General features: G+C 40.1%; 1 protein-coding gene across 2 annotated transcripts in view; it reads right to left on the bottom strand.

The window, feature by feature from the left end:
- Positions 1–3,052: 3,052 nt before the first annotated feature.
- NAIP (NLR family apoptosis inhibitory protein) overlaps positions 3,053–18,351 on the bottom strand; it is a 33,936-nt gene continuing 18,637 nt past the window's right edge. For both annotated transcript variants that reach the window (XM_015074579.3, XM_053223710.1), the window contains exons 8-15: positions 18,121–18,202; positions 16,904–16,961; positions 14,681–16,786; positions 11,467–11,634; positions 9,855–10,007; positions 9,427–9,513; positions 7,208–7,372; positions 3,053–3,779 (exon numbers count right to left, since the gene is read on the bottom strand). In XM_015074579.3, the coding sequence (XP_014930065.2) occupies positions 3,415–3,779; positions 7,208–7,372; positions 9,427–9,513; positions 9,855–10,007; positions 11,467–11,634; positions 14,681–16,786; positions 16,904–16,961; positions 18,121–18,202 (3,184 nt within the window). In that variant the 3' untranslated portion in view covers positions 3,053–3,414. The remainder of the gene's footprint in view (positions 3,780–7,207; positions 7,373–9,426; positions 9,514–9,854; positions 10,008–11,466; positions 11,635–14,680; positions 16,787–16,903; positions 16,962–18,120; positions 18,203–18,351) is intronic.

Genomic DNA, 18,351 nt, shown 5'->3' with positions numbered 1-18,351 from the left:
AAATAAAATTTTAAAAAGTTAAAAAAAAAAAGAATGGTGAGGGAAATTGAGCTGACATTGGAGCAGAGATGTGAAGAAAATGAGAGCCATTCGCATAAATAGAGAACCTCCCAGGCAAAGGAAATGACAAGCACAAAGGCCCTGAGAATAAGTCTGGCCTGTTCAGGGAATGGCAAAAAGAAATCAGTATGGCTGGAATGGAAGTGAGCAAGGAGGAGAGATTAAAAAGATAGAGGTAAGAGAGGTAGGTAGTCAGGGGTCAGGTCACACATAGACCACTGTATTTACTTTGATCTGGGATCCATTGGAAGGTGTTGAACCAAAGGCATAGCGTGATCTAATGTATTGAAGAGTCTTATGACTGCAATTTTTGTGTTGAAAATAGACCTTACAGGCAACCTGGGTGGCTTAGTCTGGTTAAGCGTCCGACTCTTGGTTTCAGCTCAGGTCATGATCTCATGGTTTCGTGAGTTCCAGCCCCACATCCGCCTCTGTACTGGCTACGCTTAGCCTGCTTAGGATTCTCTCTATCCCTCTCTATCTGCCCCCTCATGCTACCTCTGCCTCTCTGAAAAATAAGCTTAAAAAAATTTTTTTTAATAGAAAATAGGCCCTAAGTTTCAAGGGAGGAAGCAGGGCTGACTAGGACCAGTGGTCAGTAGTGATGGGATCTATTGACAAATGCTAAGTAAAGCTCAGCATTTGCCAGTAGATTACATGTAGAGTATGAAAGAGAGAAATCGAGGATGACCCCCCCAAGATTTTGGGCCTAAGCAAGTGGAAGAACAAAGCTAGAATTAAAGACATGGAGAAGTCAGCATAAAGAGTGCTTGTGGGAGGGTTGCCAGGGTGGCTCAATCGGCTCAGTGTCCCAGCTCTTGACCTCTGCTCTAGTCGTTAGCCCAGGGTCATGGGTTGAGCCCTGTGTCGGACTCTGAGGTGAGCATGGCGCCTGCTTAGGATTCACTCTCTCTCCCTTTGCCGCCTCCCCTGCTTGCATGCACTCTAAAAAAATTAAGTAACCAACAGTACTTGTGGGAAAGGAAAGACAGGAATTGGATTAAGACAGGTCAAATCTGAGATGCCCATTAACAGGAGTCAGATAGGAGTCAAGAGTTCAGAGGAGAGATCTGGGATAGAGCTGAAAATAGGTAAGTTAGCATAGACTTGGAATTTAAAGCCATGCAACAGGACCAGATCACGAAGCAAGTACGTTTACATAGAGCTATCAGTGTTTAGAGGTCAGATATGAGAAAAAGCAGTAAAGGAGGCTGAGAGAATTCTAGGTTGGTTAGGAAATCCAGAAGGAATGCCCTGGAAGCCAAATGAAACTTGAGAGGAGGGAGTGACCAGCGGCATCAAGCTACTGCTGGGTCAGGTGCTGTGAATAAGTCAAGGATGCAGACTAGTGTTTATCAAATTGAGCATTGCAGAGATCATTGGTGACCCTCGTTAAGAGCTCTTCCAGTGCTATGGAGAAAGGAAAAGCCTTGCAGGAGAGAATGTAAGAAAGAACAATTGAATAAAACACTGTATAAACAACTCTTTCAAGGAATTTTCTATTTCTGAATATTAATAAATCATATTAGTAAAATCACATACAGCTTTTAGAGTTTTTTGTGAATCTTGGTTCATTTGTGTACATGTTTATAAATGTGTCGATTGTTGATAGGAAATTTGTTACTGTGAGTCATGGTAAAAATTCGAGAAAGGGGAAGGTAGAACAAGAAGATAAAGGTATTGTTTGGATAAGAAGTTGAGAATGGTAGAGGATGTTTCTCATGTGGGTAGGGTACAGTGGAAGGATTTAGAGAGTGGTAGAGTGTTGGAACATGTGATCAGAAAGGGAGAAGTTTAGAAACATGAGGGTGACGGTCAGGGCAATGAGGGATGGCCTGGGCATCATGTGGAGACTAACATATACAGGAATAAAAGGGCATGGTAGTCTTACAATCTAAAAACAGTCTGTCATGGAAGTATTCCATTCGTTGTAAAGGGCCAGAATTATTTTAGCCTTGCAGGCCACTGATCATGGTCTCTGTCACATGTATGTTATTTTTTTATTGGAAAAATGTAAAAAATAGTCTTCGCTCAGAGGCTCTACAGGCTCAGGCCATACTTGGAGACCCCTGCTTTAAAGTAGAAGCCCTTATCAGAAGGTTTGGAGAGGTATTTGCATGGAGTTCTCTTAGTTTTTAAAATACCATTTTTAATAGTACACACACACGGTACAGAATTCAAATAGTACAAAAGATCTGCAAAGAAAAAAGAATCAGACCTTCCTCCTGTTCCCTTGCTATCCTGGCCCCCTCCCTGAAGTCAATCACTAGCCGGTTCCCTGTGTCTTCTAGATCATGTAAGACGTTTTCTATAAATATTTATGTGCATCCTATCAATCTTAAATCTAACAAGGTTCTTTTTAGTTTAGGTCTAAGCTATTTAATAAGTAATAGTTTTATCAGTTATCAAGTTGTTGCTTCTCTTGTCCAAATCCAGCCTTTATTGCCCTTCTCTGCAGTAATAGATCTTCACTCTGTAACGACCAGTCCCCGCAGCAAGCACAGTATAAAGCTTTGTCAGTAGAGAGTAGTGGTAAGACACTGTAGGAGCAAGAGACTTCTTTCCTTGCTTCCAGTGTGTTCTTCTAGCAGATCGATGCAACGCGTGGTTTTTCTAACGCAGTACCCCCACACGAATGGCTTCCTCTAATACCTCTAAGGCACTTTGTCAGCCAAATGCCCACAGCTCAAACGTTCTTGGGCTGCATTTCAACAAACCTGATGTCGAGGGTGGCGCCCTCTCCATTTTAGTCTGAATCTTAGAAGTGCTATTTTGTACTTTATGCTGATACAGTAAGTGTTGAATCAAAAGCCTCTGTACTAGGAACTTTTTCCCGCAAATCTTACTTCTACCTTGTATGGGCCTCTTATACCAAAATTAATATACCCAACAAATCTTAGAAGTATTAAGGCGTATCTCTTGGCCCACAAAAGATTAAACTGGAGTGGTGGTAAAGGCTTGTTTCATTTATGTAGAAAATGGATTCAGTCTTGAAATTCACATTATATGTAACTTGAATACTTCTTCCATATTGTGGCTGTAAGACCCATCTGTATACCTCACTCCATTCCCATAGCTGTTTTTATCCTCCTTACCACAGTGAGTCTGAAAACTGGATGCTGATCCTCGATTATGGAGGGTTAGGTGTATAAACTTGATTGAAGAACTGATCTCTATTTAGTTGGGGAGAATCATTCAGGGACTGCAAAGGTTCTGGTAGTGGTTTTGGGGTTTTCTTTAACATGCCTTACTGTAAATATCCTTTTGTGTGCAGGACTTAATAAAATGTTTTTGGAGAGGGAAGTTTTTAGAATTGTTGACACAAATTTGTAATTCAGTTTTTAGGTACATCTTCTATTCCTGAACAATTGGAGAGAATGGCAGTACCCATTTCCAGTGGATAAATAAACGTTTAGATTGAGGATGTCTTTCCTTCATGGCGGTAAGCAGTGTGATGTCTTCTGTATCCAGGAGCCAACTTAACATGTTAAGTCTGATGAGGCTTGGCAGTCGTGACATGCACTGACACAAAGACTTGACTGTTGTGGCCTGAGCTTTGATGCATTTAGTAAAATGCCTAGAAATAGTCAACTCTTTCAAGTGTGGCATGTTGTCCAGTGCTTGAAAGAAATTTCTGTATCCTTCCTCTGTAATCTTGTGATTGACTGAAAGATTCAGGTCCTCAAGTTTCTGGAAACCTCCATCGATTGCTACCTTGGCTATAAAAGCAAAGTGTTGGTGAAAATAGAATCATAAGGACTTTCATTTCAGTAAGAGGGGGAGACACAGAATCCAAAGCAGGCTCCAGGCTGAGCTGTCAGCACAGAGCCTGACATGAGGCTCGAACTCACAAACTGTGAGATCATGACCTGAGCCAGTCAGATGCTTAACTAAGCCACCCAGGCGCCCCGAGATTCACCCTTTCTAACACATCCTGTGAAGCTTCCTCCAGTCTGGCTTTTACATTCCTCTCCAGTCTAGTCTCACAACAAATTCCTGCCTTTTTTTTAATTTTTTTTAACGTTTATTTATTTTTGAGACAGAGAGAGACAGAGCATGAACAGGGGAGGGGCAGAGAGAGAGGGAGACACAGAATCGGAAACAGGCTCTGAGCGGTCAGCACAGAGCCCGACGCGGGGCTCGAACTCACGGACCGTGAGATGATGACCTGAGCCGAAGTCGGACGCTTAACCGACCAAGCCACCCAGGCGCCCCTCCTGCCTCTCAGTCTCTCCCCTCCCAAATGTGTCTGGGCCATTCTTTCTTCAGTTCTCTATAGAACTCTTTTTCCTGATCCTATGACCCCAAATTAGGTTGAGTTCTGCTATCAGAAGGAGAGTAAAGAAAATGACAAAGAATTGGGAAGCAGCTATGTGCATGTTGGCCAAAAACTTCTCCAAACTGGCTAAAGACACCAAGCCACAGCTTCAAGGTCTATAAACCCCAAGCAGAATAAATACAAAGAAATCCACACCTAAGCACAATGTAGTACAACTACCATTGTAGGGTATTGTGTTGTCGTTGCTCAAGCAGACTGTCTCCAAAGGTTAGGGTTTCAACACATGGATCGTTGAGGGACACAATTCAGTTCATAGCAAATGACAAAACGTAAAGCAAAGAAAATCTTAAAAGCTACTAAAGCAGGGCCAGATAAACCTTACATTCAAATACAAAAAAAGACTGCCTGCTGAGCAAAAGAAATGATGGGAGCTAGAAATGTGAAAGAAAATGAGCACCAAAATCGAATTCCATACTCTCTGAAACAAATGTCAAAAACGAAGGCAAAATGTGGGGGGAGGGGTGCCTGAGTGGCTCCATAGGTTAAGCAGCCGACTTTGGCTTAGGTCCTGATCTCATGGTTTGTGAATTTGAACCCCACATCAGGCTCTCTGCTATCAGTACAGAGCCCGCTTCAGAGCCTCTGTCTCCCACATTAAAAAAATTAAGAAAACCTAATTATAGATTTTTACAAGAGACACACCTTAAATATAAGGACATGAAAATATTAAAAGGAAGGGAAAAACCAAGATGCAAATACCAAAAGCATACCGGAGCAACTGTATTAATGTATGATGAAATGACTGATAATAAGGCAAAAAGTTTTACTAGAAATAAAGAGGGTTGATCTGCCAGGAATATTTAACAATTCTAAATCTCTATGTAGCTAGATTTAAATCCTAAATATGTATGGACCTATATATTTTAAATATGTAGAGTAAAAACAGAACTAAAGGGAAAAGAAGATGAATTGGGGTGATTTTAACACCCCTGTCCTAGTTAGAACAAGCAAATAAAAATCCATAAAAATATCAAACATTTGAACAATAATTTCAACTTTTTTTTTTTAAGTAGGCTCCATGCCCAATGTGAGCATACTTGAACTCATGACCCTAAGATCAAGAGTCACATACTCTTCCCACTGAGCCAGCCAGGCATCCCTCAACATTTCATTTGAACTGCAGAAAACTTTTTTTTTCAAGCGAAATGGAGCATTTACTAAAATTGACCATTTTAGTGTGATTTTATGTTATGTTGACCCATAATACAAGTCTCAACAAATTTCAAAATTAAAATCATATACTGTATATTCTTTCTTAACAGTGAAGTTAAGCAGTACCTTTCTAAATACCTGGTGTGGCCAAAAAATAAATAATAACAAAATATTTTGAACTAAGTAAGACTGAAAATATGACATGTAAAATTTGTGAGATGGAGCTAAAGCCAAAAGCACTGAAATTATCCCATCTCAAGACGTTAGGACAAAAACCTTCTATCTGTAGAAGATAATAGAGGTAAGAAAAGAAATGAAAGCAATAAATTGGTAAACCAATCAGCTAAAAAAAAAAAAAAAGAATGCATGAATAGACACTTGCCCAAAGAAGACATCCAGATGGCTAACCGACGTGAAAAAATGCTCAACATCACTCATCATCAGGGAAATCCAAGTCAAAACCACAATGAGATACCACCTCACACCTGTCAGAATGGCTAACATGAACAACTCAGGCAACAACAGATGTTGGCGAGGACACGGAGAAAGAGGATCTCTTTTGCATTCCTGGTGGGAATGCAAGCTGGTGCAGCCACTCTGGAAAACAGTATGGAGGTTCCTCAAAAAACTAAAAAGAGAACTACCCTACGACCCAGCAGTTCCACTACTAGATATTTACCTAAGGGATACAGGTATGCTGTTCCTCTCCCTCTCTGCCCCTGCCCTATTTTTCATCTCTCTCTCTCTAAAAAAAAGCAAAAAAACCTAAGTTGCTGAAATTTACCCATCATAAAACATAAAAATATACCAATAGAAAAAAATCCACAATGAGATACTACTACAGATCCATCAGAATGGCTGAAGTTCAGAGATCTGACAGTACAAGTACAGGCCAGAATGTGACACAACCGCTGGTAGGAATGTAAATTGGTACAACTGTGGAAAACTGAATCTGTCTATACCATGTGACACATATTCCGCCCCTAACATACTTCCATACATACATCAAAGGTCATGCATAATAATGTTCATAGCATTATTCACACTAGTCAAATATTGAGAATAACTCAAATACCCAGTTGAATGGGTAAGTTGAGGTGTATATATAGTCATACAGTAGAATAATATATAGCAATGAAAATCCGTGAACGTTAGCCACATGTAGCAATAGGCAATGAATATAAAGGTGAGCCAAAAAAGGTAAAGGACATACTGGGAGGGATTCCATTACATAAAGTTTAAAACAGTGAAACTAATCTATGGTGAACAAAAGGGGTCTAATGGTCACCTGTGGAAAGGAGGGGAATGTCAGAGCACGCGGAAGTAGGCTTCTGTGATCTTTGCAATACTCTGTAATCTGGGTGATTTCCACCAAGTATGGTTAATAAAATGTTGATGTATGTTTACTGGATAATTTATTGAGCTGTACACTTAGGATTTGTGTGCTTTTCTGTATGTGTAATCTTCAGTTTTTAAAATGCTATAAGAAGGAGTGCATGGAGGATATGTGGCCTGGTATCAGGAACACAAAGTCAAAACAGACTTGAGGCACTGTGTAGTCTCAAACAGGAGGCTGTCAACATTTTGCAAGAGAAAGCTTGAGTACTAACACTGGCTTTTCTGCAAGCTGAAACCATTTATCTAAGGCTAACTCACCAATTTCCATCACACTGTCATCATCCAAAATCTGGCACAATGAGAGAATTCGAAGAAACTGAAGATGCTGACACTGCTGGATGATCAGTTTGGCCACTTGCTGAATCCCATCCCCAGTAGGAAGTTCCAGTTCTTCCAGGTTGTTAAGAGAACCTAAGGTGTAGGCTATCAGAAGAGACAAAAAAGGTATTTTCCATACAATGTGTTACCAAATAATGGTGATGTATAGCCTCAAAATCATGCATAGTCCAGGAGGCCCCATGTAGCATGGAGGCTGTTCCTCTTCCTCTCCAAAGGGCAAGAGAAAGGGGTCAGCCTACACCTTGATCCTCACTGCTACCTCCAGTCAACAATTCCTCCACCGTCCCCCTACCCACCTCTCCTGCACTGAGGTCCAGAATGCCTACGATACTTCCTTTTCCTTTTTAGACTCAAGCTTCTACTGGCCTCCAGGATATTCTCCTAGCTTCTTAAATGGCTTGCCACCTTCCTTTCAATCCTATCTCCTGCTGTATCATCCTCAGTGACTTCTACTTCTGCCTCCCAGCACTAAAGCTTCACAATCCGCTACTCGTATACCTTTGCACTTCGACCCCACCTTGGCTTGGTACATTATTGATCACTTGAAAGTGATCTCCTTCTAAGACCTTAGACTTGGAAATATTTTTAACATTTTCTAGCATCCAACAGTGTTCCAAGCTTGGGATTTAAATTCTGTGTTCCATCCAGTTCTTCTATCAGCCATTTCTCTAAAGACCGTGGTTCCTTTTAGGGAGGCCAGTATTTAGGAGTCAAGATCTGGCATTTGGGGCACTCATTAATACTAGGATCTTTTTTAATATCTCAGTTGACCAAGTTATGTATATGTGTGTATAGAGAGATATGTAGCTCACTATATGTGTATATATATACACACATATATATATGTGTGTGTATATATAAACATGTGTATATATATACATATATAAACGTGTATGTGTGTGTGTATATATATATATATATAAACATTAAAAACCATGAGTCCACACCAGTATTTCCACATCTAATTTAATACCTTAAAGTTCTTTCTAGCCTCTCCTTTCAATATTTGTCAATTCCTTCTCCAACCATGAGGAAATTTGATTCTCATTATACTTAATGTATTATTAATTTAATCAACTTGTTGTATATGCCAGCCACCTCCTTGGCCCCTCAATTTTGCCTCTGCCCCACTCAGTCTTCCTGCTCCTCCCCCAGCCACATGCTGCCTGCAAAGGAAGGCAAGAGGAGAGAAGGGAAGAGGAAGACATCCAGGTGATCACGCTAATGTTTGAGAAGCACAACTGCTCTATACTCCCTATCTCCACTGCCTCCTCTTATATTTTCCTGTGTTAAAAGAAAAAAGCAAAAAGCCCAAAATGAGTTGCTTTTGCCTAGCCCCACATCACTAAACCAAGACTTAATTTTTAGTTTGAGCTGTCCCAGAAATGGAATCTAAAACCAGCCAATCAGGAATTGCCAGATCAGCACTGGTTAGGTAATCTACCCAATAGAACTCTGCCATCCCCTCTAAAGGAAAGTAACCTTACAGTAACCAACGCACCTGCTTTTTTGTCTACTATAACTTCCCTGTTCCTGCTCCCTTATGCCTATAAAAAAATCTTTCGTTTGGTTCAGCCTCTCAGAGCTATGTCCTTCATTCAGTGGACACTGCGTGATTCAAATCCATTTTTGTTCAAATGAACTCTCAAAGTTTCTAATATGCCTGCATTTATCTTTTAACATCTATTAGAATTCTTCCATGAGCACACATTCCTTTTGTAATCATAAAAAAATTGAGTAAGTATTTAGGCAACTTCGATAGTTACCATTTTGTTAATTCTGAGTTTTCACAAAGTTCTCTTAACCTTGAAAAGATAGTTTTATCTATATTCCAAAAACCTTTGACATAACAGGGATTTAGCAGGTTTGGAATGGGTCCCTGACAATGAAATTGCATCATGCTGTAATGACCAAACATGTATTCAAAGAAATAAATAAGTCACTCTAAGAATGAGTGACTATTGAATGAGATCAAGTGAGATCAGGCATTTGGAGGCTCAAAGCTGAGCAGCCCTGCCCCTTCCTCCAAATGAGTAAGGGCCGCTAATACCTATAGTGATCTGCTGTGGCTTACACAAAATAGAAGAAGGATTTCAGGGGAAGAATAAAAAGTAAAAGGCACAATTTTGCAAACATACCAAATTTTTCAGATGTTTCCTTATCAGGAAATTGTTGGTTTTTAAGACTTAGTATCTTCAGGGAAATAAAATTTGGCAAAGCAGTGACTATAAAAGGGAAAACAAATAGGTATGTCAGCTACATTTGTTATACCAACAAATGTATGTAAAGAGTATTTTTTAAATGACTGAAATCAATACAGTAATTCAGATTTTATTAATTAGTATGACTAAATAATTAAAGCTCAGGAAATAATTCTGATAACTACAAATATTTAAACTTCCAGAAACAAATACACCTTATTTGAAAATTCATTTAAAATCAGATCTAATAGCTTAATTCTTTGATCTCAAGTACATATTTAATAAAATTTACCTTTTAAAAGTGCCTAAAATGACTGTGCATACAGATGCATCTAAAACCAAAATTTTATGATCTTAGGTCTTACCAAATGGGATGGGTGTGAAAAATGATCCAGAAAAATTAATTTCTTTGAGTTTCTTGCAGGAAGAAAGTGCAGTCATGAGAGATTCAAAATCCCAAATGAAATTACATTGCAGATGAAAAACATGAAGGTTTGGAGAATTCTGAATTAATTTCACTATAAAATATCAAAGATTTCAGAAATTAGAGAAAATTGCAAATTTCTTTCAGAATTAGCCATATCATTCTGTTTCAACAATACAGAGTTAGAACAAAGCACCATGAAGTAATGATCCAAGAATTGGGCCACTTATAGGTTCAAGTTCTGCAACTAACCAGTGAGTTATGTTAACTTGGACAGGTAGTTACTGACACTCTCTGGGGATCAGTTTTCTCTTTTATAAAATAAGAGCTAAGAATTTAGACTCAGTAAGGTCACCTTAGGCTTTAACATGCTAATGTTTTAAGTTTGCATGTGACCGGCATTTACACAGTAGGAATATGATACAAAGAAACATAACAGCCATGACAAATCTGATGCAAACCTAAATTTGATGTAAAAATTACTGACAAATACAAGAAAACTACCACTTCCACTTTCAGCTTCAAAGAATTTTATAGCATGCAACTCTTCCTGTTAATTCCACAGAGATTTACATTGCCTCAATATGTAGGGCTCAGTCTTCACTAAACTAGGAATTGAGGACACCTAAGTCATTTTGTTACAAGATGCATTTAGGAAAGATGGCTGCACAAATTGTTCAATCCGTAGCATAGGCTGGTGAGAAAAGGGGAAATACTTCCAATTGCTACCCATCAGCAGATTCCCCCTCCTCCACTCCAGTCTGGAAGATCTGGAAGTTGAAATTTAAGAGCAAATTAAATAAAATCAAAATAATTCTCCCAAATAGTTTGGAGAGACATTTTACCAGTGGTTAAAAGCGCAGACTTAGGAGTAATCAGAACTCCTAGAATCCCAGATTTACCAGATTTACCATTTCCTTAGCTGGTTGACCTCAAGCAAATTACTTATCTTCTTTATACTTCAATTTCCCTAGCTTTAAGGTAACATTAATAGTACCTTACCTCATAGAAGGGTCTGAAGATTAAATGGGTTAATATTTGTAAAATGTTTAGAACAATTCCTAACATGTCGGGACACCTGGTGGCTCAGTTAAACGTATGACTTCAGCTCAGGTCATGATCTCACCTTTGGTGGGTTTGAGCCCCGCATCTCTGTGTCTCTCTCTGCCCCTCCCCCACTCACATACTGTCTCTGTCTCTCAAAAATAAAAACGCTAAAAGTTTTAAGGAAAAAAACAATTGCTAGGATGTGTATAGTAAGGGCTCAATAATTTCAAATACCTTTCTGCTTTCTTTTTAAAGATTTTTTTAATCTCTACACTGACTATGGGGCTCAAACTCAGGCCAAGATCAAGAGTTGCAGGCTCTACTGACTGTGCCAGCCAAGTGCCCCTACAGTTCTCTGTTTTCTTAATGAGGACGAGTGCTATTCCCACAATTCATTATGGATACAGGCTACAACCTGAGATTTACAAAAGCTGTAACTCTTAGTTATTGGCCAAGTTGCCTTTCCAAACGATGCAAAAACACATCAATCAAAGTGCCATCCTTACCTAGCTTAGAAGGACTATACTCAGCTGAAATTTGGATCAATAATTTCTCCATGTGGTGGAGATTGAAGAATTCTTCAGGAATAAGTGCAAAAACATTTTGTTGATGACGCAGATCCACAGAGAGTTCTTTCAGGCATAGGAACTTGTCCAAATTAGTAAGAAGTTTACCTAGAAATCAGCACACAGTTTGCCATTATTAATCTAAGGAATTCCAAATGGAAAATTTGAAACTGTCATTTTGAGTCAGCAATCTATTTTCTTATTTTCAAATAAAAACCTTCATATATCATAAAACATTCTTGTTTCTAGAAAGCACATATATGAACATGCTGCTTTTTGTAGTGTCTACTGATTACTCTATGAGAAGCCCTGTGCTACTCTGGATGCACAAAAATAAGTAAGACATCTTCCCAAGCAGTGCTGAAATGACAGAATTTCGACATGCAAAAGAATGGTGTTGGACCCTACTTCCCACCACCATACATAGCTAACTCAAAATGGAACCGCCACCACAAGAAAAGATAGGAGTCAATCTTCATAACCTTGGCTTTGACAATGGATTCTTAGATATGCTATCAAAAACAGTAATTTAGAACTTATGTGCATTTAAAGACATTATTGGCACAATGAAAAGACTATCTCCAAAATAGAAAATATTTTCAAACCATATGTCCATTAAAGATTCAAAAACTACAATATTAGTTATTCTATAAAGTCTCCTACAACTCAAGACAAAAAGATAACACCATTAAAAAATGGGCAAGGAATGGGGCACCTGGGTGGCTCAGTAGGATAAGCGTCTGACTTTGGCTCAGGTCATGATCTCATGGTTCATGAGTTCAAGCTATCTGTGCTGATAGCTCGGAGCCTGGAGCCTGCTTCAGATTCTGTGTCTCCCTCTCTCTCTGCACCTCCCCTGGTCATGTTCTGTCTGTCGGTCTCTCCCTCTCTCCTCTCAAAAATAAATGTTAAAAATTATTTTAAAAATGGGCAAAGATAGGGACGCCTGGGTGGCTCAGTCGGTTGGGCGTCCAACTTCGGCTCAGGTCATGATCTCGCGGTCCGTGAGTTCAAGCCCCGCATCGGGCTCTGGGCTGACAGCTCAGAGCCTGGAGCCTGTTTCGGATTCTGTGTCACCCTCTCTCTCTGACCCTCCCCTGCTCATGCTATGTCTCTCTCTGTCTCAAAAATAAATAAATGTTAAAAAATTAAAAAAAAAATGGGCAAAGATTTAATAGACCTGTCTCAAAAAAGGACACATAACCAGTAAGTACATGAAAAGATGCTCAACACTGTTAGTCATTAGGGAAATGCAAATCAAAACCACAACGGGATACCATTTCTCACCTAATAGGATGACTTTCTAATTAAAAAAAATATATGTAGCAGCAAGCGTTGACAAGGTTGTGGAGAAACTGAAACCCTCATACATTGCTGGTGGGAATATAAACTGGTGTAGCCACTGTAGTGAACAGTTTAGAGGTTCCAAAGAAATTAGAATTATTGTTAACATCATCCAGCACCCCACTTTTAGGTATATATCCAAAAGAATTGCAAGTAGGATCTCAAAAAGATATTTGTACACCCATGTTGATAGCAACATTGCTCACAATAGCCAGAAGAAACAAAGCAAGTGTCCATCAACAGATGAATGGATAAACAAAACATGATATATACATGGGAAGATTAGCTATCAAAGGAACCAAGTTCTGATACAGGCTGCAATACAAATGAATCTCGAAAATACGCCAGGTGAAACAAGCCAGACACAAAAAGCCAAAATGTTGTATGATTCCACTTATGGAATACCTAGAATGGACAAATTCATAGAGATGAAAAGTAGGATCTTATCAGTGGCTTGGTGGAGGAAGGAGGCACTGTTTCACTGGTACAGAGTTACCGTTTGGAGCGATGAAAACGTTCTGGAAATGGATAAAAGTGCTGGTTGTGTAACACTGGAAATGTACTTAATGACACTGAAATGTGCACTCAAAAATGGTTAAAACGTTAAGTGTTAGGAATATTTCACCATAAAAAGGCATTTTAAAAAGAGTATGTTGTTTTCTAAATTTGAGGATAAATATCTACCCACAGATCCTAATAATGTTCGGTGACCCTCCAGCAAGGTAACACAAAGTAAAGCACACCTAGGCATATAACAAACTGCTGAAAACCAAAGCCATAGTAGCAGCAGAAAATTAAAAAAAAAAAAAAAAAAAAAAAAAAAAAAAAAAACAACGTAAATACTACTTACAAAAGTGTCTAAAATACCTAGGAATAAATGTAATGCAGGACACACAAAGGCGACACTGAAACCTCTCAAATATTGCTTAGACAAGTGACAGGGGACACAAATGAGAGCGATTATTTCCCAGAGGGTACAAGCCCTTTCTTCTGTTAAGCAGGCAGGGTAAGGGTAATTCTCAAGCATCATGGTACATGGAATGAATGAATGAATGAATTTATTTAGAGGGCACAAGTGAGCATGGGACAGTGAGAAGGAGAAAGAAAGAGAATCCCACAAGAGGTAGAGAGAGAGAGAGAGAAAGAGCAGCAAGGCTCCTGTTGTACCCAAAGTGGGCTCAAGATCAGCGCATGTGGGACTCACACTCAGGAACCATGAGATCATGACCTGAGGCGAAGTCAGATCTTAACCAATTGAGCCACCCAGGCTCCCCTATCCTTTTACGAGTAAGTAATTTGTGTCTGGTTATTAAGAGCCTTCACTGGGGGGGCACCTGCATGGCTCTGTCGGGTAAGTGGCCGACTCTTGACCTTGGTTCAGGTCATGATCTCACTTTGAGTTTGAGCCCCGAGTTGGGCTCCATCTGACAGTGCGTAGCTTGCTTGGGATCTGTCTCTCCATCCCAATGCCCCTTCCCCCATAGGCAATCAATCAATCAATCAATAAGCAAACTTTAAGAAAAAAGCTTTCATTGGTTAATATTTTAATTTTATGTCAATTATTCAAAAAGCATTCTATTATTCAGAGGCCTTTCACTAATCCTATTGAAAAAATAGGTTAGTCAATGGTTATCTTTTTTTTTTTTTTTTTGTCATCTAATTCCCTTTTTGTCAAAGGATTATCTTATATCTATTCTATCAGCCAGCATTTATGGTCTCATGCTTTCAGAAGTTTCCATCAACCTAAAACTAAGAGTGAGAAAATAAAATTACACATCAGAATAGTCATCTAAGATATATTCAGGTGTACCTGGTACCTGCCTTGTCCCCAAGACTTGAAGAGACTCCAGGGCAGGCAGGGTGAGAAGCAATTCCTGTTCTGCTGTGCTCAGCTCCAGGCAGAACACTGAGCACTTGGTGACAGAGTTCTTACTCTGCTCCAGAGCAGGGCTGATGCCGGCCATAAATTCCCCGCTGTTTTGTAAATGGAGTTCAATGCACTGCGAGGCTGAGAAAATGACTGTGAGAACCCTGAGCATCTCCTGGTTCACAGTGGCCCCTCCAGACACATGCACTTCCAGAAGGGGGATCTTGTACTGCTTTGGAGAAAGGAGCCAGTAGCCAGAACTGATGTCTGGTAGTTTCGCGAGTCTCAGGTTCTGAAAGTGCTTTATGTTTTCTTCTTTTTCAGCTATATCCTGCTTCCACGCACTCACAGATTCAAAGGCAGAAACACAGTCCTGATCAACAGTCGGTGCCTGTGATTTGTCTATGCATGTTTCCAAGACTGACAAATCTAGTGTGTGTACCTCATGTCCTCTTATGGAGACCTGGATGCTCCTCAACAATAATAGGCTTTCTGGGTGGTCAAAAAAATACGGTAAATTAAGTACATCCAAATTCAGGGTTTTCCCTTGAAGGAACTGCAAAATAAATGGAGAGCAGGCAGCAACAGTGTGGCTTTGGTAAGCAATTTTTATGGCAAGAGACAGTAACTGGTTTGAAACGATGGAAAAGTAACTTTCTGGAGATACCTGCCACACTGACCTCATACATTCCAACTTCTCTGAAATTTCTGGATGGTGCTTCAAGTAGTTATTGTTTTTCAATATTATCTCCAATGACTCTTTACTATCTGCCAAATGAAGCAAATGAGATACAATCTTTGGCCCTGCCTTTGTTGAAGGGTGGCAGGAGAGGTAATTCAAAAGAGTGCTGTAGAGACCTACAGCCGTCACTGATGAGTTAATTCGTTTCAAATAAGCAAGTCCCAAATCTTGATCTTCTTGCCTGTCAGAATCCAGAAGTTCAATCAGCCTCTTCCCTGCAAGAAATTCTTGGAATGCGGGATTTAGAAACTGGTAGACCGGTCTTAGTCTCTGGGCTGTGAATTTGCTCAAGAGGCACGAGACTAAACCTTCCCTTTCATCAATTCCTGCTTCTGTAAGGTCATCATCACTGAACTCAAAGCAAGATGAAAACAAACCTTTCAAGCCCAGCTCGCCACAAGAGGACACAGTTGCTCTGACAAGTTCAGCTTTAGATTTGTGCTTTAAGAAAAGGCATTCTATATACGACTTGAAAACAGCCACACCATCAATGGCTTTGTTCAAAGGATACTGCAACCAGTTAGCACACAGTGATGTTACAAAGAGAGGAGTCTTGTGAATTCCCCGCAAATTCTCGCTCATTCTAAAGTAAACCATAAACTTTCGCAGACAACTCATATCGTGTGAAAAGAGTTTCCGTAATAAATACATGGTATTATAGAAGGGAAACACTTTTATCTCCAGAATCGTGTCTAGGTATCGGCGGATGTCCCTGGCCCTGTTTGTATGTACACCAATCAATAAGCAGCTCCTTGAGTGGTTTTTTTGAATTAGTTTTTCTATGACCTGGGGAACTGAGCACATCTCTCTGTAGTCATCCAAAAGGAATAACACTTGATTCTTTAACTGCTCAATGATGTTCCTCAGGCACGTTTCGGTGACAGAGCCTTCCGTTTTTAGGAGTTGGTCACAAATGATGGTGGCCAGCCCCTGGTCCAGTCTGGTAGAACTAAGGGAGAGATAGAAGACCAGCTGGAACCTGTTCAGCAAGGGACAGCATCCTGATGCCCATAGAAGAGCTATTTTCTTCAGCAGGACTGTCTTTCCACTACTTGCTTCGCCCTCCACACACATGACAGAGTTCAAGTTGGCAAAGACCTCCGGCAACACCACAGGCTCTTCCACAGGACTGCTGATGTGTTTTAAAGCCAGGGCTAGATCACAGCCCAGCAAGTGGTCGGTGGCCAGAGAGGGAGAGGCCTCAAGCAAACACATGTGGCGGAAACTGGCACTGGTATAGGATTCTCTCAGCTGCTCGCTCAGATTCTTCGCCTCCTGAAGCCACTGGGCTTCACCCTGGGCCGCTGCTGTGGAGAGAAGAAAAAAGGCAGAGCTGCAAAGATGTACTCTCTCTCTTCAAATCTGCTACACACAAATAGAGGTACACATGCGTATCATCCCCTGTGTCGCTTTGAAATCCTTACCTGGTACTACAGAACTAACTGCTGCTGAATCTTCACCATAGCTTTCACTTGTGGTGTCCTTTGAAAATAAAATGCTCTGTTAAATCAAATTCTGTGTAAGACAGTAGGGCATCATGTCACAGCTGGGGACCAAACATCTAAACAAAGCCCCCCCCCGCCCCCCCCGCCCAGATGTTTATGCCAGTTGAAGGGGAGAGCAGCACAAATATGAAACAATAAATGATCTGCAAATACCCTCAAGTGTCTCCTAGGTGGCCCATGTATGACACATGCTACGGGTGAATCGGGCAGTGGTTCCTCTCCAGACAACCAGAACCACAATGTGTGCAATGAGAGGGGCCCTGCAAACATAACTGAGTGCAGCTTCTGACCATAGTTATTCACATTTTTAATATACATACCTGGGATATGGAACGATCGTATTTCTTACAAAATAAGTTACTGAGATATCCCCAGACTTTCTTCTTCAATTTTATTTTTCCATCAAGTGCGGATCAAGTTACTTTGTTTTCTTTTCGTAGAATGAAAGACATAAAAGATCTAACATACAGCCTCAAAGAAGAGGTGTGTGCATCTGTACTAGGTTAACAGTAACTTTGATCTCAGAGAACAGTGTAGGATTTCTCAGTTTAAAGGGACCAACCTATGATCTGGATTTATCAGTTGGTCATTTGCTTTTGTAAAGAAAAATATTATCTTCTGAGCCCTAGAAAAAGCCCAAGTCAAATTTTATGGTCTTCCAAATAAAGATCACATAGGGAATCCAGGTAGCCTGGATGCTAATCAGATCTAAGTCTAAGAGTCTGGGCCCCAAAGTAGAAGGGACTGACTCTACATTTCGTGAAGCTAAGTTTTAGGTCTTATTATAGTATCCTCATCTATACTTAGTACACGATAGGTGCTTAATAGGTATTTGTAGAACGTATTTCCTTATTTAGGATGAGCAATTCCTGTTCAAAAACCATTTTCTAGGGGTGCCTGGGTGACTCAGTCAGTTAAGCATCTAACTCAGTTTCGGCTCAGGTCATGATCTCACAATTAGTGAGTCTGAGCCCCACATGGGGCTCTACACTGACAGCACAGAGACCACTTGGGAATCTCTCTCAGTGTCTCTCTGCTCCTCTCCAGCTCTCTCCCTAAACAAACAAACAAACAAACAAACTTAAAAATTTTTTTTCTGTCACATGATCACAAATTCACAAGGTCATGTTCGTTACCGTTAATTCAGAAAGTTCACAGTGGTTGTGATCGTCTGGGATCCCTTCTGCACAGGACTTCAGATTTTGGAGAAACTGACAACTAAGCACAAAGTTAAAAGTTATAAAAACAGTTGTATGTAATTAAACGTTTGCATTAGGTTTTCAAATATACTGTAATAGAATTCTGTGTTTTCTGTTTTTGGGATTCTTTTTTGAGAGAGAGTACACATGCATACGAGCAGGGCAGAA

The sequence above is a fragment of the Acinonyx jubatus genome, chromosome A1 (genome assembly GCF_027475565.1).
Source record: "Acinonyx jubatus isolate Ajub_Pintada_27869175 chromosome A1, VMU_Ajub_asm_v1.0, whole genome shotgun sequence".
NCBI classification, from domain to species: Eukaryota; Metazoa; Chordata; class Mammalia; order Carnivora; family Felidae; genus Acinonyx; species Acinonyx jubatus.
This window is presented reverse-complemented; position numbering and strand designations above follow the sequence as displayed.